The sequence below is a fragment of the Merops nubicus genome, unplaced genomic scaffold (genome assembly GCF_000691845.1).
Source record: "Merops nubicus isolate BGI_N331 unplaced genomic scaffold, ASM69184v1 scaffold49211, whole genome shotgun sequence".
Classification (NCBI taxonomy): domain Eukaryota; kingdom Metazoa; phylum Chordata; class Aves; order Coraciiformes; family Meropidae; genus Merops; species Merops nubicus.
Window position 1 is genome coordinate 1 of NW_008587209.1, and position 25,531 is coordinate 25,531.

The following is a 25,531-nucleotide window of genomic DNA, read 5'->3' on the forward strand; positions in this document are numbered from 1 at the left end:
ACAGGGGACCTGACAGGATGCAGGACATGGTACTGGGATCCTGGACACCCCGCTTCTGCCTTTACCTGTACCGTCTGTAAGGAAGGAACAACTCTTGCTGCGGACAGCGGAGCACGGGTTAATCCCCCGTCGAAGGCAGGGTTCAGTATTTGTCACCGAGGTGTCTCGCCCACGGCTGCCCCAGCAAGCTGTGCCCGCCCAGCCTGGGCCTGGGCACGGCACGCGGGGCTCCCGCTCAGCATTCTGAGTCTGCTAAATAGAGTCAGCTGCATAATGTTTTTCCTGACACCATTAAATTCAGTTCATTAGTGAGCGGGGATCAAACTGGACCTTGCGTGGGAAGGTGAAAGTCAATCCCCGGCACTGCCGGCTCCCGACTCCGGCCTCCTCACACGGCGTGGGGAACCCCTCTGTTCTCCTATCACCTTTGGCAACCAGAACAAACAGGGCGACTGCTATGCAAACAGACTACCTGAGCAAAATTGCAGCTGATGCTCCAACCTCCATTTCAAAGGCTGCTGCTTGGGGCTGCCTCAGCAGGACTTAAAAATACACCTGAGCTACTAACAGCTCATCCCTCGCTTTAAAAATGCATTTTATTGGAGATGAAAGTTCTTTCTATTTAGGTATATTCTCAAAAAGACACTGAAATGGTGGAGCCCTTCAACTTTAAGGTTTGCACATAGCTAATGGTAATACTCAGCATGGCTTGAGCAGGAGAACAAAAAGGATGGCTGGCATGGTGCCTGGATATCACGCTGCCATCCCTCTTGGCCAGCAGCTTCCACTGGTGGAGGTGGCCTCGTTGCTGGCACATGCCAGTACTCCCCAGTCAGACAGAGATGGAGACCTTGGGAGCTCCGAGAAAGAGAGTGAAGGCCAGGGAGCAGACAATCACCTCCTGGAACAGGCAGAGGGATGGTGGCAGACCATTTTCTTTGGAAAAGGCCAACATCATCAGGAATGGTGGCAAGCAAGTTGCAAACCAGAAACCACATGGGGAAGAATAGTCTGTGGAGAAAGCAAAGCATGGGAGGTCTGCCCAGAAGAAAGCAAAGTCCCTGGTCGATCTACCCACCAGTGCAAAAGGCCCGGGCGCCACACGGCACAGACCCCCGCTGGCTTCACCTCAGCGCCGACGTTCCCCTCGGAGCAGCTCTGCCCCGGCCCCGCCGGCGGCTCCTGCACCGCACCACGCAGAATCCATGGCTTACAAGCGTGCTTACACAGCATCGAGAGCAATTAGAGGGGAAAATCCTGATCTCACCCCAGACTCAGTTAATTGTCCCAACATCGATTTACTCTACTTTGGCTTCTCATTCCAAATTAAACCCGTGTTACTGAAGGAGGGACTGTGGGCAAACACTTGCTGCTCCCCTCCTCCCCTCCAAGACAATAAATTTAATATTGAATACACTTGGAAAAAGCCCGGCTGTTGTTGCTGGATCCATACTGAAAGATCTTTTTCCTTTTTCCCCCTTCCTTTTTTTTTTTTCTTCCTGCGAGTAATTAAAAGATGCTTTTCTTGACTAATGATCCCCCTGTTTAGAAATGGGAAGTCGATACTCCTTCTCCAGCAGTCAGCTTCAATTTGTCACAAGGCTCCCGAAGTTTAAGCAGCAGTTTTCAGGGCTGCTGGTAATTGCTGGAACCAATTACCAGCCTTCCAGAGCTGGCCTAATCAGGGACCCATGGACAGCACCGCTCAGAGGCCAGCTGGTCCCCTTTCTCTTTATTCACCCATACCTGGGTCTTCTGCCACTTCACCAACTTTTCGTGCTCGACGGGAGCTCACATTTACTGCCCTTTCCTCCCCACAATCGTGCCAACTGCCCCAGTCTGAACTCTGCCTCATGCTACTGCTTAACCCTGCGCTGCTTCCTCGGCGATCCCATCGCACTCGTGCTCCCGTACCCTGCGCTGCCTTCCACTTCCGTGCTGGAGGCCATCCAAGGTGTTGCTTTTGATCCAGAGGCACCAAATGACCTGGAGATCTGCTTATTTTATAAGCTGCCTCTCAGACTTGATGAGACCTGGCAGTATTAACATTAGAGGACATACCTGGGCAATATATCCTTGATGAAAGTAACGGGAGTAATGCCTTTTGCTACAAAGCTCTCGGGCTTTGAGTCCACATCCTCCAACCTGAGAGCCTTTCTGACCTTCAAAATACCTTTCCAGGATAATCTTTCCCTTACTTTCTTGAAGAAAGAGTCTTAAGTGAATTTGAATGATCCAGGAAAGGGCAGCAGCACGGCGTATTTGATGTCGTGTAAACTTGATAATGTTTACTTCATTTTTGGGTATACGACATTAAAAACACAAGCCGTATTCAAAGCCTGCACATCTCTATTTTTATAAACATGTCTGACATTTTCCTGAGGAAGACTCCTGAATGATGCCATGTCCTAGAGTTTGGCATCCATTTGGCAATCCTGTCTGCAGAAGATCAGCCTCCCTGGGTCTCTCCACTCTTCCCTCTACTCAGCTGAAACGCACGGGAAGCCACTGCAGCGACTCAGTGACCTGACTTCTCCCAGGCTGAAGGGACTGCTTCTGAAGCCCTGTCAAGACTTCCAGGTTCCTTTATAGTCCAGCACATGAACACTCCTCAAGCCTCCCAGCCCCATGGAGCCCACATCTATGGAGCGGTCAATAACCCTTATTTTTTTTTTTAACCCTAGAAAGCCTGTGGGTTTCCACTGATGGCTGCATCTCCAGCAGAAGGACCCAACATGAAATGGTGAAACTCATGTACGTTCGATCCACTCTACAAATAAATGTCTGTTAACAGAGAGCCCATCACTGAGCTGAAAACTTTTGGTGCTTTGGGGTTGGCACGGTGGAGACAGAAGAGTTAAGAGATGCCAACCATAAAGAGACACGTGAGAAAATTATATTTGTCTAAGGCGTTTTTCTGATGCTCTGTGCTAAGCTGAATCAAATAAAGGAACAGCTAAGAAATCTTCTGTACTTTTGTTTCCAACACTTTGGTTGCAGACACTGCCTGAAGGTCTGAGCAGATGCATGGAAAGCCACGGAGGGTGGAACTGACAACGGGAGCACTATGCAGGACAGATAGAGTAGGTGGGGCTGAAAGGAATGGGGATATGAACAAGTTCAGGAGAAACTTGGAGGAAAACATGGGAGGACTTCCCTCTCCCATCTGATGGGGCTTTGGTGAGAACTCATTAAAGCAAGAGCGTGTTGAGCACGAGCCTTCACACACAGTGGCTCTCAGATTCCAGCTGCTCCCAGAGCTCACCAGCATGGGCAGGAACAGCCCCTCAACACCAGCTCTCAGATCTCTTCCCTTTCAGAAAGTGTTTTGCCAAATGCTTCTTTCCTCCCTTCTTCAAGGATACATCTCCAAACATCCTTGGACTCCATTCCTTCTTCACCAGAACTCCAAACGGCTCCCCAACACACTTCTACTCGCTTACTTTCTTGCCAGTGCCTCAACTTCAGTTGCCTCTTCCCCCTTCAGTCCCTCATCAATAAAAAGGGTGGGGGGGTTGTTTAACCCCACGTCAGGTCCATTGTAGCTGCTTCTGATGGGATTCCTCACGCAGAACCACAAACAGCAGCTAGAAAATGGAATGCACAACTGGGATCTAAAGAACTTGAACTTATTTTCTTGCCATGTCTTGGACAGAAGGATTTTGATGCTAGTAGAGACCAAAGCAAAGTACAAAAGGAGGTGCACACTTTTGAAAAAGCTGAAAACTCTTTCAGCTATTTATGTGAAAAATATCATTTCAGTCTCCGCTGCAAAGAGTGGAAAAAACAGGAGCAGCAAAGCAAGATGACAATTGCTTTGTGGGGAAATTTCCACATAATCTCTATTCTGTTTTTTCTATCAGTTCATCCATCACAGAAGTGTGCACTTGGACACGCAGCTGAAATGACATATTTATAAAATGAATCTTTTTGTCTAAAAATATTATAGTGCAGTAACGAAAGGGCAGTTACGCAACTTAGAAAGCTAAACAGCTGAGTATAAACATGAAGATGTACAGAAACAAAGAAGAATTAAAACAAGCCCTGGGCAAGAAATACAAGAACCAAGTTGATTTTTTGTAAGTAAAACTCAATTCCAAACATAAACCTGGAGTGATTTAATTCAAAAGGATGGCTTTCTTTTCATCACAGTCACAGATATTTTAGAATTTCCATGATAACATCTTTATTATATGAATACTACATAATGTTGTGGGTTTTTTAGAAATAAAAATCCAATTGAGTGCATGTGTTTTCCTTTGAAGTATTTAGAACTGAGTTATCTCTCCAGCTCACCTCAGTAGTAAGGAGCAACATGTATTTATTAGGTGTGACAATACAAGATCTCTGGATTAAAGTAATACTAATGACTGAAAGGCAGCAGCAAGCTGATTTCAATCTACCTGATGAAATAATTATATTAGCTGTCTAATAACATACAGGTATATGCAGACATGCATCTCATGGAAGGACAAAACCTCACTGTAGGTCTCCCTGAACATTTCTGCATAGTCAGTCGTCTAAGTAGCCTGATTAATGCACTGGCTTCATTCTCGAAGATGAACCAAAGGTGGCACCACAAATTCATTTTTCAGTGCTAACGAAATAATGCAACTAGAAACAGTTGACTTTCTTACAGACAACAGCACGAACCTACCCCTGCGCCGCAGGAGGTGGCCCAGGTATGTGCTCCCAGGTTATAGTTTCACTTAGCTGGAAAAAGCAGGATCCAGAGATAGACCTCAACAAAATGAGAACGCCATTTCTCCCAAATGCAGGAAGCAACCACTGAGAGCTGAGCCTCCATCGTGCTGTTTGCTACCTGGCGACCAGGCAGCGCTCGGACGCGGGCTGCCCCCCTGGAGCTCGCCCCAGGACAATTATAATGACTTCTGAAGACAACTTCAAAGGTTGGCCCAGCTGTGCCAGCTAGTCCAGAAGGTCTTCCCCCTTCCCGACCCCCCCTGCTGAAAGGCACTCTGCTAGCGGTCATCTCGGCTGCCCTCAAGCCACTGCCTTAGAACTAGCAGCACTTACACCTCAAATCTACTAAAACCAAGGAAGTGTTATTCAAACATCTTTCTTTGATACTGATCAGATAAATTGAGCATAAAAAAACCTTTGGAAAGACAACATATTGCAGAAAGATTTTCACTGTATGAAGAGTGAAGATAAAATACTGTTCTCATACCCCCACCAATTTATGGTTTCACACAAATCACACAAAAAAAAGAGTAAGCAAGCAGAGGGTGCGCAAGACATTCAACATTTGTGATGAGAACCCAAAGACCTTATGTCCAGATACAAATTCTTGGGTGAGCCCGAACCACGGAAGGCAGATTATGAATTACAAACTGATAGTCCAAGAGCCAGGAACTTTGCGGCCGACCGAAACAAAGAAAGGTGTTACAGTATAATTTAGATTGAGGAACAACCAGGCAGGAGGTTTCAATCTCCCACTGTTTCGTCGGTCAGCCCATTGAACAAAAAAATTCCAGAGCTGCTGAGGAAACCTTCACAAGAGTGAAAAAGTAACGGGGTCACTCAACTTTTGACAACCCCCCGCCTTTGACACACGCTCTTCATACACGTAATGATTTTTACAAGGTGTACTCCAAGGGAGAGTTTTAAAAGTTCACGGTGCAAAATGTTGCAACACCCTACCACCTCCGACTGAAAAGCCAAAATGAGGATTTACGTGCTCATAGCCTGCAGCCTTGGGCCACACAGCTCCGTCACGTACTGCCACGGTGAGATGGAACAAGCACACCTACCTTGTGGAGTCTGAGGAAGGTTTCATGTGGCCCTGGCTGCTCTCCTCCCAGACGCTGTTTGCCAGCTCATTCCCGATAGAAGACATCACCTTGATGAGCTCAATGGGCCAGTCATCCAGGTCGAGAGAGCGGACCCGGGAGAGGTGGGTGCCAAGGTTTCGGTGTATACCTGAGCATTCGATACATATGAGGGCTCCCAGATTCAAGCTGGCCCAGTCAGGGTCTACAGGAAAAGGGACACAAGCAATTAGCACAACGCAGCATCGAGCAAAACTTTCTAGTTAACGTTTGTGGACAAAGACTTTGGCTCTGAGGGAAAAAACTGCAGGTGTCCCATTCAAAAGCACAGTTGGAAGGTCTTCCAGAAGGGTCAGTTTTGCCTTGTGGAGATACTAATCTTTCTGAGAAACCCCTGAAGAGTTAAAAAAGTGTGGAGAGGGGTCTTCAAAGATGTATCATTCCACCTTCAGTCAAAGGAGAAATATGAATTAGAGAGAAAAGAAGAAACAAAGAAAATATAAATGCAGTGGCAGGCAGCTGATGATGAAGTGGTGCAGAAAGCCCCTCCTTGGGAATCTAGAGCCACTCATAGCCAATTACAAGGGAAAAAGGAGGAAAAAAAAAAAGAGCTACTAGATACAATGTCTCTGTTGCTAACTATATGAACTGCCTTAATAACCATCTATATCATCACCTACATATGGCTCTTACATCTAACACACTATGGGGTATGTTTTCATCTCTAAGATCAGGGAGGCAAGTGCTAAGATGAAAATGTGATACTCTGAACAGTCCCAGATTGGTGTACGAGCTGGAAGGACTCCGCCGACAGGCACAAAACACCCCTGCCAACGACAGGGCTGCGACAGCCCCGACAGCGCCTGGACACCCACACTCACCTCCCAGGATGGCTCTTTTCTGTCACTGTCCTGGGAGATCTAAATCTAGATTCGTGTGAATTTTCCTCTCTCCAGCAGACACTCACTCTAACAAATGCAATGAAAGATGCAGGGGGGGAATTTTTGGTAGAGTCTTTTTCTTCCCCATGCTGTCAGATCTTTTCTTCTCGCCTTACCCTGGGCCTCCCAAAGAACTGGTGGACTGCCATGAGTGCCAAGAAGGAAAATGGTCATTAATTGAGAGGGTAGGCAATTTTTAATCACATCTTAAGAGAAAATTTAGAGCTGACAGAAAATGAATTCTAGTCCTCTTCCATTTGAGGACATTTCATCCAAAGACTCATTTCTACTTTATGTAACCTAAAGTCAAGAAGTTATTTTTGGCAACTAAAATGTTCTTTCCTAGTTCTTTGCCATGTCACATTTAGACAAAAAATACGGAAGGAAAGCAGGTAATTTTAATTGCAAAGCCCAATGTTTCAGTGAAGGCGTTTATTGATATTTTTCAGTCAGTCCTTAGAAGTGTAAAAAAATCTCCAACAAGAAAAATCGTCTTATTTCATCTGAGCAGAAAAGCACACCTTTTGTCTAAAAAAATCCTGTTCATACCAAGTCTTGTACTAGGAACACAGCATTTCAGATGTCCAAAAAAAATGAGGTGAGACAAAACTCCTGCCATGCTTTCCAAGTCCTTGGTAAGATAACCATGACAAACTGCTTTCCTGCGTATTCCTTTAGGTCACCTCCACCAGTTTCAGTGTCTCCCCAGTGGGGGAACCAACAGTATATGTGAAACACACTGAAATACTGAATATCTCAGTATGCTGAAATACTAATTTATCAGTAAAAAATCCCCCAAAAACTTCAACACAGCAGATAATAATTTTAAATTTGCAAACTGTGACTCGGAATGAAAGGTCTGGCCCTGGTCTGCAAAGGCCAGGGTTATCCTCACAAAAATAAAAAGCACAGTGAGCTCAAAGAAGCACAAACTCAGAATGAAGCAAGGGAAAAAATACTGATTAATATTTTTCCACTTATTCCAACAGAACTTCTGTTAAGGACCTCCCAAATACCTCTGTGTACTTGAAGCACATCTACCGTATCTTTCACTTAATAAATACCTAAAGTAGTCACCTCCTTCCAACTGCCAGTGCTGGTAAGATTGAAGGACCCCACCAAAGCACTAGCCAAGATGTTCAGTAAAAACTAGACTTGTTGATCTTGGTTACAACTGGATAATGCAGAGCAAGACAGAAAAGAAGCTACTGAAAAGCAGCTCACATGGTAGGTAAGCCGTAACTATTTAAGCTGTTTTTTTCTTATTTATTCCCCCCCCGGCCCCGAAGGTGATAAAAAAAATCAGTTCCCTTTTCCTTCTGACAGTAAGAGCAATTCTGAATTGGAGGATGCTCAGAATATTTAGAGCCAGCAGCAGGATTTATCCAGTGTGCACACACCCAGATTTCATAGCAAAAGAAGTAAAGAGGCCATTCAATGCAGCAAAAGCTGCTACAGAGCCCATTTCCCTGTTTTACTTAATATTTGTCAAACAAACGATGAGCTTTTTAACGTAACTGACTATTCCTAGATTACAATTTTCAGCTGTTCATATTCTTAAAAGTGTTTGGTTCTCTCCTCTAAAAACCTCCTGCCCTCTTTGGCTTGCACCTCAAGCAGACTGATCATTTGAAGGCAGAACCTCTTGGAACAGCTTCCATGAGAAAACCCCTCCCCACCGTCTCTCTCATCCCTTTGGACCCAAGGTGGCTGATGAAAGGCTTTGCCATGCTAAATCCTCATGAGTCCAGTATGCCTACGGCACCTCTGTGCTGAGCAGAGGGAATCTCTAGAGGGAGGAGCCAGGGAAAGAAGAAGCAGGCGTGAAGGCACCTTGCACAGCTGCAGCACAAGAGAGAGAGAAGTTTACTTCTTTTCTATTCTTTGAGAGATTTTTCCCAGTTCTGCATATAAAATTGAATCTTGCAATGGGCATGACAGGCTTGCCTGGGCCACACAAATTATTACTTCAGTGGTTGGCTCTCAAATACAAACTACACCATAGCAAATTATTTGAATCTGGGCTGGAAAACTCCTGATGAGATTCTTCCTCTTTAAGCCCTCCCTGTTTCTTCTACAACAGAAAAGACCTGGTATTCCACACTCTCCAGGCACCACAGAATGACAGAGTGGTTTGGGTTGGGAGGGACCTTCCAAGGCCATCCAGGGACATCTGCAACTAGAGCAGGTTGCTCAGACCCTCAGCCAACCTCACCTGGGATGTTCCAGGGATGGGGCTTCTACCCCCTCTCAACCCCACTGCTCACAGCCTTTGACTCATACATTACCATCATTTGACTCATATGCATCATCATATGCATCATCTGCTCTTTCAGCAGTAACACTGAAGAGCCAAAATCCCTCGGAGGCAGAAATGTAGCTGGGCTTGCCTTATCGAGTTGATCATCTCCAGTGCCTTCTCCAGACAGAAGTCAGCACTCTGATGCTCTGGGAAAAGGCAACATCATTTTTCTTCTGAAACATGAAAGGAGATCTTGGGCAAAAACTCCAGCACCTAAAGAGCACTTTTTCTTATCTGCTGTTCTGGGATGGGAATGTTAAAAAAGCTTCCCAAAACTTTAGCTTGAGACTACCAAAGGGCCAGCAGGCTGATGGCACACAGATGCTGTGGGTACCACTGCTGCTGATTAACATACAACAAGGCAGAAATTCCCTGGAGAAGCAAAGTGCTGGGATGAAGTGCTAAAAAGGCAAAGAGCTCTAGAAAGAGGAAGAATGAGACTTCTGAAGTGGAAGATTGATGGCCCTTGAATAGAGCTGAGGGACAGCAACTCTCATATTCCTTTGCTCCCAAACATCTGGCTTTGTGAAGATGCAAACTACGCAAGCTTTCCACAACAGTGCTTGTGTTTGTGATGCTAAACGCTCCGGGGGTAAGGACTTACCCAGGGAGGTGGAAAGGGAAAGAAGGAAATAAAGCAAAGCCTAGCAGAAAAAGCAGCAGGCTGAGGTTCACCTCATGTGCGTGTCTATGTCTGAACGTACGTTGCTTTGGAAACATCTCAAATTTTTCTAAAGGAATGATGGCGACCTTAAAATTAGGAAGGCCCAGTGGCAAGAAGAGTCCGAGAGGGTACAAATCATCTCCAAGAATATAAACAGTTAAGAGGTTCCAGCAGAGATTCTAAAATCAGCCCCACAAAGAATACAACAGAGTGCTGAGTGTTGCCAAAAAGGGCAGTCCCACCCTGCCCTCTCCCAGCAACACATTCTTGGCAGGTCCCTCCTGCTGGCACCAAGCATGCCTGGCCAGCTTGACCTATGAAGCAAACTGGATAAAAGCCAACCTGGCAGAAAAGGAAATAAAAACCCAAAAACCCCAAGACAAAACCAGTGCGGCTTTCTTGCATAATCATGTTCCTGATGAAACATGTGGTTGGCTCAGAGCTGGTGGGTAGGGGCACGCCCGGGGAGGGCAGGGCAGTGCCCGGGGCGAGCGCGGACCCCGGGAAGAGCTGCAGTGGTCACGGGCAGCTGGGAAGGACATCGGTGGGTGTGGGAAGCCATCTGCAGGGAAGGGATCACACGTTCCCCCTGCCTGGGGGACCCGTTAGCAGGCTCCAGGAAAATGCCACCCACAGCTGTACAGACAGACTAGAGCAGAAATCGGTAACACTCCCCCCGTGGGCTGCTCGCAGACAGCACTGAGTACTTCAAATGAGCTAAATATACATCTAGGTCACTTGGAGACCCTGTCCTTCTCACATACAGCACAGCATCTTGTATGCCTTTGGCCTGAACTGCATCAAAGCTCTGGTGTAAATGTGAACGGCTAGCAGGTCACTAGGAAAGAACACTAATGAGTAAGAGTCTCTCTGGGCTGGGTATGTTAAACACCAGCCAAACCAACACCGTCCCTCCTTCACCGCACACTGGATTACTAGCCAGGGGAACATAAGGACCTTAATCGATCAGTGTTGCTATTATCTCTGTCTGTGAAAAGGCCCCATGGAATTTCCCTTTGGGACGTCCCTGCAGCAGGTGAAGGAGCTGTTCTGGCAGCACCCCCCAGCACCGGTGCCCAGCGCCCGCTCCAGCCGGGGCTCAGGGCAGCTGCCTCTGCTCCTCCTCGCCCCCGGCAGCGGTGGCTCTCTGACACTTCACAACAGCAGCAATGAAAATCAGTCTGCGACTGAAGCAAATGCTGATGGCAGGGGAAAATCTGGTTTATTTTAGAAGGCTGTTAATGTGCTAACCACCTCCCCTCCAAGCGTTGTGTGGATAAGAGGTTTGTTTGGTGCGTGACCGAATCAGATAAATTGCCAACTATACAGGTAGCAAATCAGTTGTGCAAAAGCACTTGGACTTCTGTAAGAATGTTCATTTTTAAGTTGACTGCGATGTTAGAATGGGTTAGAACAGTAGGTAAAATCCCAAGCAGAAAGTCTTAAGAGAAAAAAATTACACTCAAAGAAAAATAATATTTTTCCATTTTAAGCACATGTAAAAATCACAAGAAAAGTTTTGACTTTCAAATATCAAAGAAATAAAAATGCACAAGTTCTCAATCCTTCTGCTTCTACAATTAATTGCTTTAGAGCAGGAGTACTTCCTTTTTGTGGCTTTGTTGCAAACCCCTGGAACTAAAGAGCACCAGAATAATGACCTCAGCTGGGGTTAGTGAGGTGAACTGCAGCTCAAAGTATTCTCGAGAACTCTTTTCTGAACACTAAGTGTAAGTTTTAAAAAATAAAAAAAAGGGAAAGAAACACAAAGGAGACAAAAAAAAAAAAATCAGTTTTCTAGTACCCAGATATAATGAGCAACAACTTTGGTTTCTTCTGACAAGTAACTCTAAAAAAACCAAACCAAAAAACACCAATCAAGCTCTAACTCTTTGAAAATATTACCCTGGCACATGTGCCCTCTCCGGGCAAAGCAGGAGGAAAATGGAAGTAACTGATGTCAAACAGCAAGCTCATTTTTCCTTTTCTTCAAAGGAAAGTAAAGAAATGCTAACATTCAAAGCGGCATTGGAAACAACAAGGGGAAAAAATGAGGAAGCACGTGACAGAGCATTTATTAGTACAAATTAACATAAGATGTCTGACAAAGCAAACTCCGTAACGAAGAAGCGATTGTGCAAACAACACATGGAACATCACGTCAGAAAAGACAGAGCCCGTGGTGGGCATTGACCTGAGCCTCAGCCAAGGGGGAGCCTCGGGAAGGAGAAGAGGTCAGTTTTCTGAAGTCATGTGGCTGTACTTACTCTGTGCTTCACAGTCCACGCAGTGGGAATTGCCTCTGATGCTCCTGATGGACTGCAGGGCCATGGCCTCGTTCTGACTCGTCAGGCGGGACTGCGCAGATGGAGAGAAACGCGTGAGCACCGACACCGGCCGCGCGGCCGGCTCACGGCTCTCAAGAAAAGGTGATCCTCTGGCATCTCCAAGCACTGCAAGCCCATGCCTGCCCAGCAGGGAATCCTCTTTCCTCCCACATTTTTCACTGCTTGGGATTGCTCCACCCTGTGCAGGAGCTCCCAAGGTTTTGGGGTCTCCAGCCTGGATTCTAATAAGTGGGGAGACCACACAGAGTAAATTCAAGCTTGCAAATGAACCATGCTGTTAGGTGATCCTCTGGCATCTCCAAGCACTGCAAGCCCATGCCTGCCCAGCAGGGAATCCTCTTTCCTCCCACATTTTTCACTGCTTGGGATTGCTCCACCCTGTGCAGGAGCTCCCAAGGTTTTGGGGTCTCCAGCCTGGATTCTAATAAGTGGGGAGACCACACAGAGTAAATTCAAGCTTGCAAATGAACCATGCTGTTCAAATGAACAGCAGTCACAGTGTAGCTTTGCTTCTTGAGATAAATTAGATAAGAATATTATTTTATAAAATCAATTTATTTTATTGATGTGTATGCTTTTGCTAATGAAGACTAAGGGATGGTTTGCAAAAGCAGCTGAAACCTTTCTATCATCAAAAGGTCAGATTTAATCAGTTGGCTCCCATTTAGGTTCTCTCCATGATGACCTGCCAATGACCTCTACCTGGCCCTGGGGGGACTGTGACGATGTACAAGTCGTTCAGCTCTGTCCAACTAAACTGCCCTGGGGGCTCTCTGAGAAGAAAACTGTGAGTTGTAGGAAGCGATGGACTTTTTGCAATGAAAAGATTTAAGCATGGTGAGGCCCAGGTCTTAAGTATGGCCATGAGGAGGTATGTCCTCCTGATCTACCAGTGGGACACCTACTAAACTTGTCCAACTAACTGCACTTTGCTAAATCAGCTAGTTCCGACCTGTTTTGAGACCTCTCTGAGCCACTTACTAGCCACTGTAACTGCTTTGGTATTAGTATTTTTATATAGGTGTTAGTGTACAAATGTGCTCTTTTCTGCTCCCTTAAGATACATATTAGAATGTGTAAACCCACAAAAGGCAAGAAAACATGTAATTAGTGATTTTTCTCTACTTCAGAAGTAAATGTTGGAAACAAATAGTTTTTAAACAACATGGGAAGTAAATGATATTATGTTGATGGTAACTACTGGTCTCTGATCTACTCTGGGAGACCAGGTCAATGAAACCAGGCATTAATCCAAAAATATAAGTCTTCCCCTTGCAATATGAAATAATAAAGACAACTGTTAGATGGATAATGTTAAAGGGATCTACAGGTCTGAATGGTTATTGTCCATTTCCCTCCCTTAACTACTACTCAACACCTTGCTCTCTAGTCGTTTAGAGTTTGCAGACACACAGACTCAATAAGCAGAAATTCTTCCGGCCTTCCAAAAATGAGCAATGGCTGAAGTATCCTCAGATTTTACATATTTATTCTGACTGGAAAGGAGAACAAATGACTTCTGTTATTGTATGAAAGCCGTGCTACTCCGTGTACCATACCTTGTTCTTGCTGCTCTCACATGACTGTAAACTGGCCAAGATCTGACTCTCTATGGCTTGTACCCATGCATCTCTTTCTTCATAGGTGGTCGCTTCAAAGTGCCAAGTCTGGCCGGTGAGAGAGACAATGATAAACTCGAAGTTTTCTTCTTGTTCTGAAAAAATCATGTGTGACAGGAAGAAAAGAAAAAAATTAAGTTTAAGGATATTGATAGCTAGGCCTAAACAACCTTGTTTGATGAGCACTTCTGCACATGTTAACAAGCAAACCCAGCCTGGACATTCGAGGTGTGAGACTGGAAATAACCAACTATCATCCAGTTGCACAATGCATCAGAAAACGACTTGTGGATCTCCTGCTTTTCCCCTGCAAATGTTATGCAGATAAAATACGATTCTGGGCAAATATTTAGTTCCTGTTTGAGCTTGGTATTATACCTCTCCCTCTACACCTCTATACCTCTCTCTTAACACAGAGTGGCTAACAAGCATTATTTAGACTTAAACCTGAGGTGCTCAGAGCTATGTATGGTAAAAATAAACTGTGTCACAAAATAACTGAAAAGACGAATGGACTACAAAGAACTGATAACAGAAAATGTGTCAATTTACCCTCTTCCTTCAAGCAGTTTTTTACATGCACATATATATTAAAAGTGCATGTGGACATTTTCTTGTCTACAGCATAAATACACTGGGTAATGATACAGGATTAAAATCAGTTCAACCTATTCAACATTCACGTTCGACACGGGAGATGAGAAAATGATGTGAGAAGCTAGCAGAAAGGGTCAGTGAAATATCCTTAGGGCTGCTAGAGTATAAGGACAAGTATTCAGGCCAGAGGACTGCAGCATATGAAAATACCAGCAGAACTGAACTAAATGGACACATGCTCTAACTACACATGGGACACCAAAGCCAAATTAAAAAAAATCAGGGAAGCTGAAACAGAGTGAGTGGAATTGGGAAGGGCAGGCATGAAGCATGAAAGGGAAAGAATAATAGAGCACAAAGTTCTGGTGAACATCAGCCATAATGGGCTTTAGAAAGAACATTTACATTCGCTTGTCTGCTAATGACTTATTATACATTCAGAGCCATGAAGCTCCTGCATTACCTTGTCATCCACAAGCATGCAAAGCTAAGTGACAAATCTAGCACTGGCTCTAAAGACAGCACTGCTGCTCACTGGCAGTCATTTTCTCAACCTGTGGGAGAACACTGGTTTTCTTTGATAAACCCCATGCTAGCAAGGCCAGAACATACACTGCTTTAATGATGCCTGAAAAAAACTGGAGAAGGTCACTCTGCACCTTGAGGTGAGAATAAACATGGAGGTGAAGGTGTTTTCCAGGTGCACGAGCTGCATGAAGCAGCAGTTGTACTAAAAAAACCATCAAACCAACAGTGTGTGGGTTAAGTGGGAAAAGAAAGATCAGAGAAATGATGCGACTGTACAGCTATAACTATTTTTTAACTTTATCAACACTGTGTTAAAAACAAACAGGTAGAACCATTATCCCAAATGCTAAGATTAAATAATGGGAACAGCCACATCTATCAGATACAGCTTTCAAGAGTCTGAGGGAAATGTAAGAAGAACTACTCAACAATAAAGGAAATCATGTGCAGTCCCGTGTGCTGTCTGCTGTAGGACAACACAATCATGGTCTTCTGCTTGTGGATAAGAGGTGTGGCATCCAGTCAGTGAGGAGGGTACAGTCATACAAGACTCCACCACTGGATGTGGTTGAGGCCAGGTTGGATGGGGTTCTGACAAAGAGGACAGGAAAAACTGAATCCCCCCTGAAGCAGCCACCTGCAGAGTCCCATTTAGAAAATCCATAGAACAGAATCATACAAGTGCTTTGGTTAGAAAAGACCTTTCAGATCATCAAGTCCAACCACTAACTCAGCACTGCCAGGTCCCCACTGCCCTGTGTCCCTCAGGCATCACATCTCCATGGCTTGGAAACCCCTCCAGGGGTGGGGACTCCACCACTGCCCTGGGCAGCCTGGCACAGGCCTCCACAACCCTTCTGAGGAAGACATTTTCCCTCATGGCCAACCTAAATCTCCCCTGGTGCAACCTGAGGCTGTTTTGTCTTGTCCTATGGCTTGTTTCCTGGGAGAAGGGACCTGTACCAGTTCATCCCAGAATTTAAGTATTAGGTGACTTTCCAGCATTACAGCTCCAGACCCTAGAAGCAATCTGTGCAGCCAAGCTGCAGCATCACCGAGTCCTCCTGTCTCCTGTCGGCAGTCCTGCCCACGTAGGCGCCGGCCGAGCAGGGCTGACGTGGGACGAGCTCTGCAGCGTGGTTCCAACGCCCTCCTCCCACAGTGCCACACAGGATTCCCCTGGCAGAGGTGGTGGGAGGGAGTCCCCTCCAGAAGGCGAGTGGCAGACGTGTACACCCGTAACCCCTGCGCACGTGAACAGGAAAGCCCAGGCGGCAGAACGCAATCGTCCAGTTTTACTCTCAGTAAAATCATAGGTTGTGCTATTTAAATCCCTGTGAGCCCAATCACCAAATTTTATTAAACGGTTTTCCATGTTTAACAGTTATTCATAGAAAGGTCCACTATAATAGTATTTTAGCACCATCAACCTGTCGAAATCAACCTGCCCAATTACTCCAAACTACATTAATAACACCGGATATTACACTAATTGTGTCCAGTTTCTATGCAGACGAGGTCCCACGGGGCTAATTTTGCATCCTCAGGGGCAAGCAACTCAGCCATCAACCTGATTTCACTAAGAATCCCTCCTCATTACACAAGTCCAGCCTGTCAAACTTTTTTTTTTTTTAAAAAAAAGGTTAATGGGCCAATCAGTCATCAATTATTTCCTGTAAGAGCAGCAGCAAAGGGTTAAAGTATGGAGAGCCAGCTGCAACTTATTTCCATTTGGAAGTTATTATCAACAGGAGATATCTACAACGTTGTTGTTGTTTGCTTTGCTTTTCTTATTTATTTTTTTTTTAGTGGGAAGGGGTGGCTAGGATGGGAAATGAGCTGAAACTGTAAGATCACGATGATACGGAATCTAACTTATTTTCTTTTTCAGTGGAAGTGGGCAGGCCATCCGTGACTTTTAGGAAAACCAGACCACCATAACCACCACACCACTTCCAAGAAGCGACATGGCACCACCGCTGAGGCTGCATGCACTGTTACACCATTATCCCTCCTTAGTAAAGCTACTGCATTTAACCCAAGTCAACATTTTGGCATTTTCCTCCGCAGCAGAGACCAGATGGAGAAAACTAAACTGCAAATAACTACAGGATACAATTAGTTTCCAAGTTGTTCCAGAGGACTCAATTAAGTCTACTAAAAGGTAGGGAAACCACATGTCCGACGGCAGTCCCGCCTCCTGGCACCCCGTCAGAGTGGTTCTGAATGGTGTGCACGTATCAGTTCATTCACAGTCCCCTCCTCCCACATCTCTTATTCTCAGCTGCATCAATAGCCACCAACACCTTGCAGCAGTGGAGGGTAACCCCAAGCCAGCAGAAGGCAAGGGCCCCTTTCTGCCAGGCACTCTACAGTCAGGAATTACACCCATCCCAAAAGTTTGCTTTTAAAGAAAAAAACATGTTTCTACTTTTCCACGGGTATAAAAGAAAGACTTGCCAGGCTTAAGGGATTTCTCACAGGCATACACGAATATTTTGTCAGAATCAGAAATAAAACTGGATCTTCTGGCTTCCAAGCCAACCAGCCTCTTTCACTGGGCGCCAGATCGTGCATCTGCATCTTTGCCCAACGTAGTTGTCATCAGAGGACGCTGGTGCTGCTGCTAATTAATAGTAACTCATTGTGCACGTCTGGCGGATGACGCCACTCACATAGGAGACACTTTCCAGCAGCGAGAAGTCAAGTGCGGGACCAAAAGAGTCTCAGTGGTGTGTTTCAAACACCCGTGAAGCATCTTCAAGAGTTGAGGTTACAGCTCGAAACCTAGTCAAGCCTGCCTCAAGTAAGACTGAGATCTATTTAAACTCCTCTTTTATCACGGCCTCCTCCCTCTCTCACAGACCGCTTCTGCTCAAGCACCCCTCCTTAACAGCCCTCCCCCCTGTCGAAGGGGTGGCTGGAGAGCTGCGTGGTGCCCCAGCCCCAGCACTGGGTGTGTACAACACGCCGTGCTTACAGCGGAGCCACCAGGTCTTTACCGACTCTAGGATGTTAACTATCGTTACCTTTTGCCACTTGGTGCAAATTATCCCTGCAACTTGGAAGATAAGTATGTTTATTAGCAGCCTCAATTAAGGAAATATTTGTGCCATGTCCCACTGGGCATGACTATGCTAATACTTCTCTCCCCTTTCCAAACCCAGTGTCTAAATCTAATTAGTTTTGAAAATCAGCCCTATCAGGACAATATAGCTCTGCTATCGGTTACCCACAGCTCTTGATGAAGGTTGTGTGCCACTGGAAGAGTTTTTCAGCGCTACTATTTTATCCTGCTAGCATGAGTGACAAACTGGTGATGAAAGGCTGGTTTGTAGCTCGAGGGGCTAAGCCCCCTCTCTGCCATACGTATTTGTTGTGTTTATTTGGATGCTACGACAAGAAGAATCCACAAAGTCATTATAAAATTCAGCATTATAAAATGTACAGCATCTGAGTGCACACTTGTGCTAGGTGCTTCCTAACACACCTCCAGACCACGCTTTACTTTTTAGATGATCCATTTTTCAAAGCTGAAGGGCTTGCTGACCGAGAGGTGTTGTGAAGCCAAGTCAATCAAGCAAAACCTTCTGCACGGGCACAGCACTGTGGCAGCACCAACTTTTAAACAAAAGCTTCAAAGTTTGGGAGTTAAGGAATATGTGGAAGAAAAGTCTTCCATGAGAGCCTGGCAACTCCAATGCAGCACTCGGCGCATATCTAAGCATGAGGAGTGGAAAAAACCCGAGGGTTTAATATCATTACGCGCGTTAAACCACTGCATGTAGAGCACAGCCATTTAATTTTCAAGATACTCCTTTCCAACGTGTGACAAAATCTGTTTGATCTAGGAAAAATAATTCCATATTCTAATAATACTGCTATGGTAGCAGGAACAAGTGACTTCAGCTTGTCCTAAAATCAGAGCAGGGCCAGTTTTAACTGTAACACACTGACACACTATGCACTTTCCCCCAGAGCCAAAGGGTTGCTTACAGCCTGGCTGCCCGCAGTAAGGACGACTCCATTTGTCAGCGCCTTCCTACCAAAGAAACCTAAAACCTGAAAACTAAAGAGTTTTGGGCAAACTCTAAAGAAGGAGAAATTTCTTGCAGTCATACAAAACTGATGAAGGAACAGGAATAGTGCCCCGCTTCTCTCTGCCCTCAGAAGTTAAGAGTCTTTCAGCTCTGGTCTTACACCTCTGTGAAAATCCTTCCTTTCACTCCTCTGGCCAGGACAGAGCCATAAGGAACGCAGTGTGTTGGCTATCAAACATGTTTTTGGTCTGTAGAAAGGTGTAAGTGCAATTGAGCAAGCATGTGCTAAGGACCAAAGCAGATTTGTTATTCTGGACTGTCATTTCCTATCATCACCATCTTTTTGGAAGGTGTAATTATCTAAACATGTGGTTTTTAATACTTACAATGCTCATTAACTTGACATTTGCATGTCTCACCATTCCAGCTTTCACACAAAGGCTAAAGGTACCAGGCGCAAAGATGCAAAGTTATGGAGAAAGTTGAATGTTCTGGTTTTAGTGGGGATAATAATTCCAAAAAAAGGTAAGATATTTGTCCAATTCCAGGATTTTGTTTTGATGACATACCTTAAGAACTCTTTGGACTGTGGCCATCAGGAACACGTTCCCATAGCCTCATCCAAGGTGCCTTTGATGCTTAGTTTGACCAGTAAGGAAGAAGATTCCTCAACGTAGACAGGTCTTAAAAAAATTTCAATATTCATTTGTACAACACAAGGGAATTCTCTATACTCGTTTCCTTATTGCAGTTTAATAACAAGTATATAAATTAATATATTACTAACAGATTTAAAATCTTAAGTTTCTCAAGCAGTAAACCTGTAACAACACACACGTCTGCACACTGATTAGAAGAAAAATCTGTCTGAGGGATAAAGAGAAAAAGGCAAAACCATGGAAAATTACAAATCAGTACCCAGTTAGTTTCCAATTTAAAAAATCCCTAATTATTAATATTTGACAACCATTTTCTCTCGTTTCATATTTCACATTTCATACCAGAAAACAAATGGATCAAAAGAGACAGTTTTGCAACTATTGCTCCGAGAGGTAATTTTACATTTACACCGAGAAATAAAACCAAATTATAATTAAAAAAAAAGCTTTCTTAACAAGCTGCAGTAAAAAGACACTTTTGTGTCCTGCGTACACGTTGTCTGGCAGCGAGAGCGAGGCGTCCGCCAGCGACGCGGCCGTAACTGCGCAAGGAAGGACGGTGGCATAAATCACCAAAGGTTAATGATCAGGATGTGAACAGAGGGACTTGTTTACAGAAATAGCATGCAATTTAAAATTTACAAGAGATTTAATGCCACCGCTTGGCAATCACTAAAATCAACAGCCCAGAAAACAGTGACATTAAGAAAAATATTACAGTTATAATCATTCCAAAATAAGTCAATTAGTGTTAGGGCATGCGCTCACGATTACTTGACCCATTTGGTTCGCACTTAAGTGAAGGAAAAAAAATCTTCCTCCCTTACCCCGAGATTACTGAGTTGTGACCTATTTTGCATTCCCTGTTTCTTACACCATTCCTCTTACATGCTGTTGGAGATGGTGGTGGAGGTTTGGTTTTTTGGTTTTTTTTTTGCTCTCCTTGCCTGGCTTCCAAGTAATTCTGACCTTTGACATTTGTAATGAAAAAAAAATAAAAAAAAAGAAGGAAATTTATAATTGTGTTGTTCAAATGAAGGTGGAAAAAAAAATAATATCCAATTCAATGTGCTATTATACAAAAGCCGTGACGGCTGTCTTCGGTGGGAAAAAAGCAATGCAAGTCAATTTGTGAACTTTGGCACCGGGTGACCTTTAGAAATACAACAATATCCAGAATTTACAAGCAAGAGTAGCACATGCAAATGACCCGGCACTGTCTCGCCTTTGGATTAGAGCTGCAAAGAGCATTATGGAGAAGGCTTGCACAAAACAAATTAAGACTGTTACTTAAATGTCACGGCACACTATTGTATTTGGCTACAGATCATTACACCTGATACTAACACTTTTAAAAACTGTAATAACTTGGGAAATATTACACTGAGTGCCCACATGTAGAAAGGGAAAATATATATATATATAAAAAAATAAATAAACGAAGAAAATGGGTTCCTGAAGTAATTTAAACATCACCACTCCACGACTAGAGGGAAAGGTCAAAATTTAAGTAAGCTGAAAGGAACATGAATGGCAAAATAAAAGGCACAAACAAAAAGATGAAAAGACCAAGGGGAATGACTCTGCAAACACGAGATGGAAGCACGCATGCTTTGGGCAGATTTGATTTCCATGCCCGCACTGGGTAAGGGAGAGGCGTGAAGAGGGCGATTTTTGGAGAAGTGGGTTTAAAAAAGGGGTAAGAGAGGAGGTGCTCATCTAAAGCGGGTGGGGTCGTTACCTTCGGTGTTGGTGCTGCTGCTGCTGTATATATTTCGCAGGCTACCAACACGGTTTAGTTTCCAAGCTTTGCGTTTGGCTGCGTCCAGAAAGCAGAAGGGGAAGAGAAAAAAACAAAGAGAATAAAAATAACGAAAAGAGGAGAAAAAAAAATGAAAAAGGGGAGAAAAGAAACATCGAAATAGCATGTGAAGTAAAATACAAGCACAAGCCTGTTACCATGTGGAAGGCTACACACAGAAATGCACACAGGACTACAGAGCCTCTCCAGCCCACGGACGACACGGACAGCCTCCGATGGAGAGCGCTTTTTTCGAGTTTCTACAACATGACACGATTTGACAAGATTAAATGGATCTGCTATTGGAACAGACCAAAACAGAGCAGCAGAAGTAAAAAACTGGCAGGAAGCATTTGCACGGGGGATGCATGACTAGACAAAACAGCCACTGTAAAATGTGATTTAACTAATAACGAAACACAGCCAGCCTACAGCTCCGCTTCCTTGAGCTTGCACTGAACACTTGGTGCCCTTAGTTCGCCTTTAAATCACCTTTTTGTATCATCGCCTTTAAAAGCTGAGATGATGACGTAATAGCCTTAAGTCCTCATAACAACCAAGCCTGTTATTTGTAGCACTGAGCTTAGAGGCATTACTTAATTATCTTGAAGAGTGTCAAGTAGACATTGATACAATTGATGTTTGTGGTCCTCCCTTTCTCCCCTAGGCACATCACTGCAAAATTAAAACATTTATTTGGAAAGGAAAAAAAAAAAAGTATATTCTGTGTATAAGAGGCGAGCATCCTCACTTTATTAGAATTGCCCCAAACTTTGAGATTCTGAGTTCCCAGCTGCCGTTTTACAATCAGCAGAAAATGTAGCTCCAAAGCACTCCATCCCCATGCTCGTCAGGAGAGAGCACATTTTCACCTTCTTTAAAATCGACACGTTTTGCCTCAAGAGCGAATTCACAGTGTGAGAAGCACGTTCAATCCACAAGATGTTTAGCCTGAGTTGCATCAGAGAGGAGCTGCATGAAACGTCCAAGTACAGCCCGAGACTGCTGGCACCTAACGGCGACTGAAATTACAGAGCTGTCCCCTCTCCTTCACCCATGGACGTCCCCCCACCTGAGGAGGGAGCCGTCCATCTGCTGGAAGTGGTACCTCTGTGGGCTTTCCAGCTGCTGCACCAGCTTACCGAGGCCAGAAGTAACCATGCAGCGCTGCTGGGCATGCGACTGCCCCGTAAAATCGGTTTTATAGGAGCAGGGAGAGATCACAGGGGTCAGTGACAAGTGGAAGGACATCCAGACCTCCTCCTGAGCTGCCCTTCCCGGCAGGTGACCCAGCCCTCCTGCCCGCAGACAACGGAGAGCTTGGAATTTGGGTATGAGATGAAAGACAGCATCAGTTACGTTAATTGTGATTAATTTCTAAGACGGAGCAGTCTTCCACTCACATGCAGGTTAGAGTCTGTTACAAAGAAACTCATGTGGTAAATCTGGAGCTTGTAAGACCCTTTCTCCCTCTCACCACTGGTGCTCCTCACCCTTCAGCATGACATGAATGTTGTGCAACACGGTGAGTACTGTGACACAATAATTTAAAAATTTTCTTTCTATATTTACGAGGGAACTTTTTTTTAACGCCCCATGAAACTCAGACCAAAAGGCTGCTTCCACAGAAAAGGGACAGTCACGTGAAGTCATTCCAATCTTTAACAAAAAACTCTATTTTCAGCTAAAGAGCTAAGGCTGGAAGAGAAATGCCTCGACACCCGAGACTGTTAAGCTATACACTGTTTTAATAAAGCCAACTGCAGGCTTCAGTGCTCCACACTCAAATGGAGGACTGGATGTCTGAGTGACATGCTTCAGACTTCATCTTGACAAAATGAAAATATGAACTTTGAAGGCTAAGTTAGAGATAACTAAAAATTAAAGTTCATCAAGTCTACAAATATCTTCACTGGATGCATCCTTCAGTATGAAAAATAATCTTCCATTTTAAGACCTGTTTAACAAGTCCCAGCACCTAGAGAGAGACAATTTCCCTGCAGAAAACTTGTTTTTCTTGAAAGACATTTACATATAGATAGGTGAAATCTATGTTTGGCACCCCTCAGAAAGGGAACATGGTCTCCAGTACACAAAGACCCTTTCCCAGTCCCTTTTCATTTTTCACACTTTAATGGCACGTTAGACTATGGCTGTATGAGCAGGACAGGAACTCGGAGCCTGGTTTTCTATTAACCTATTGATGAAATAATCCATTTTAATGTGTTAAGTGTCATGCCTTTTTTTCTTCTCTTTAAACAAATGGACTTCCTCGCAGTGCTGCCGAGGCGCCGCACACCCGAGTGTGTCCAGCAGGCGCAGCCTCCGCGGGTGACTGACGGGTGTGAGAACACCAGGGCCCAGCTCGGCCGTCCCACCCTGCCTGCCTTCAGAACCACCTACTGCCCACACAGCTGCCTCACCCACCAGCACAGCCTTGCCACTGTTTGCCTGGTTTGGCTCTGAATGACATCTCAGGATGTGCAGTCTGTCTGGTCTGGTCTTATTGGTCAGGTCAGAAGCCAATTCAACAAACACTCTTGTTGCCAACTCTCACTTTGCCTATTTACACTTAAATAAACACCCCAACTGGTTTCCAGTAAAAAGCTATAAGAAATACTCACTTCATTGTTTAACAGCAAACAAAGCTCCCTAATTAGAAAGATCTTCAAGGTAGATTAATTTGAAGTATTTTCTGGAAGCCTGTTTTCTTCAAAAAAAGCCACTAAGAAGTGTCTCTAACTAGACATACTAGAAAAACCCACAAAACACCTCTCTGAAACATCAGGTACCTGGAGTGAAGTTAACTATTTCCCAGAAGACATCGGGTATTTAATTTAGCTTGCACTGAAATGGCAACCAGTATTCTGTCTAGTACGTAGTGCTACCACAATCTGAATGACTAATGTATTTTAATAACATTTCAAGAAAATCTTTTATTAACTTTGACACCTGCCCTGATCTCTGGCTTCGCTGCTGACAGGAAAACAACACCTCGCAGTAATCAAAGCGGTGCCCGCGTCCCGGCCGGTGCGCAGGCACGGCGTGGCAGCACAGCTTCTGCTCTCATCCAGGCTCATTATCTCCTGAAATTCAGATTGCCAAGATTAAACAGCTACCTTTGCCGGGCAAATTAATCTGTGCATGCTAACACTCAATCGGGACCAGCGCAAGAAGTCATTATCTGTCACCCAACAGCACAGAGCTTGGCTTTTAACAGCCCTGCAGAACAGCAACAGGGCCCTCGCAGCCTCCAGCTCCAGGCAAGACACCTTCCAGCTGCTCCTCCTGGAGACCACGGGCAGAAAACACAACCCAGCCAGACATGGGAGCTTTGACTCTTGGAGCCTGAGATGTGCTCTTTTAAGATGAAGGGCTAAAGCAATTTAGTGGAATCCTAGAATGGTTTGGGTTGGAAGGGACCTCTCAAGGACATCGAGTCCAACCCCCTGCAGGGAGCAGGGACATCTGCAGCTAGAGCAGGGTGCTCAGAGCCCCGGCCAACCTCACCTGGGATGGTGCCAGGGATGGGGCAGCGACCACCTCTCTGGGCAACCTGGGCCAGGGGCTCACCACCCCCACAGTGTCAAAAATGCCGTCCTTCTCCCTAGTCTCAGTCTCCCTCTTTTAGTTTCAAACCATCCCCCCATGTCCTGTCCCAACAGGCCCTGCTCAAAACTCTGTCCCCAGCTTTCTGACAGGCTCCTTGAAGTCCTGGCAGGCCCCTAGAAGGTCTCCCCAGACCCTTCTCTCCAGGCTGCCCAAGCCCAACTCTCTCCTGCCAGCCTCCCAGCAGAGGGGTTTGCGCCCTTCCATCATTGTTGTGGCCTCTTCTGGACCCGCTCCAACAGGTCTGTGTCCTTCCTGTGCTGAGACCTCTAGAACTGAATTTCTGGACTTTGTGAGAAAGCTGCTTTCAGCTGTATTGTCCATGATGGGATGCATCACTGTACTGGGGTATCTTGTTCAGATGTACGAGATGTACCTGGAATCCACCAGATTTCTCAGGACGAAAGAATGATGCACTTCCATATAACTGTGTCATGTGTTAAAAAATCCCATATCTATATTAATTTTTTTATAGCAGAAGCTACTCCTCAGGTAGGACAGAGGTCAGCAATTTTTCAATCCTAACAGATACACTTAGCCACCAGCTGAAAATCTCCATATGCTGTAAGAGAACCCCACACAATGTAAACCGACACGTCAGCTCAGCCCCAGAAGAAGTCAAGGTAAAGGA

At 44.9% G+C, this 25,531-nt stretch overlaps 1 protein-coding gene across 1 annotated transcript; it reads right to left on the reverse strand.

Moving 5' to 3' along the window:
• Window positions 1-5,774: 5,774 nt before the first annotated feature.
• Window positions 5,775-13,774, reverse strand: LOC103781133 (arf-GAP with GTPase, ANK repeat and PH domain-containing protein 1-like; the record flags this gene model as incomplete). The annotated part of the gene is made up of 3 exons (XM_008948836.1): window positions 13,607-13,774; window positions 11,967-12,057; window positions 5,775-5,997 (listed from the first exon to the last, which is right to left on the reverse strand). Coding segments are annotated over exons 1-3 (482 nt in total), but the record flags the coding sequence as incomplete, so codon positions are not given.
• Between the last annotated feature and the right edge of the window lie 11,757 nt (window positions 13,775-25,531).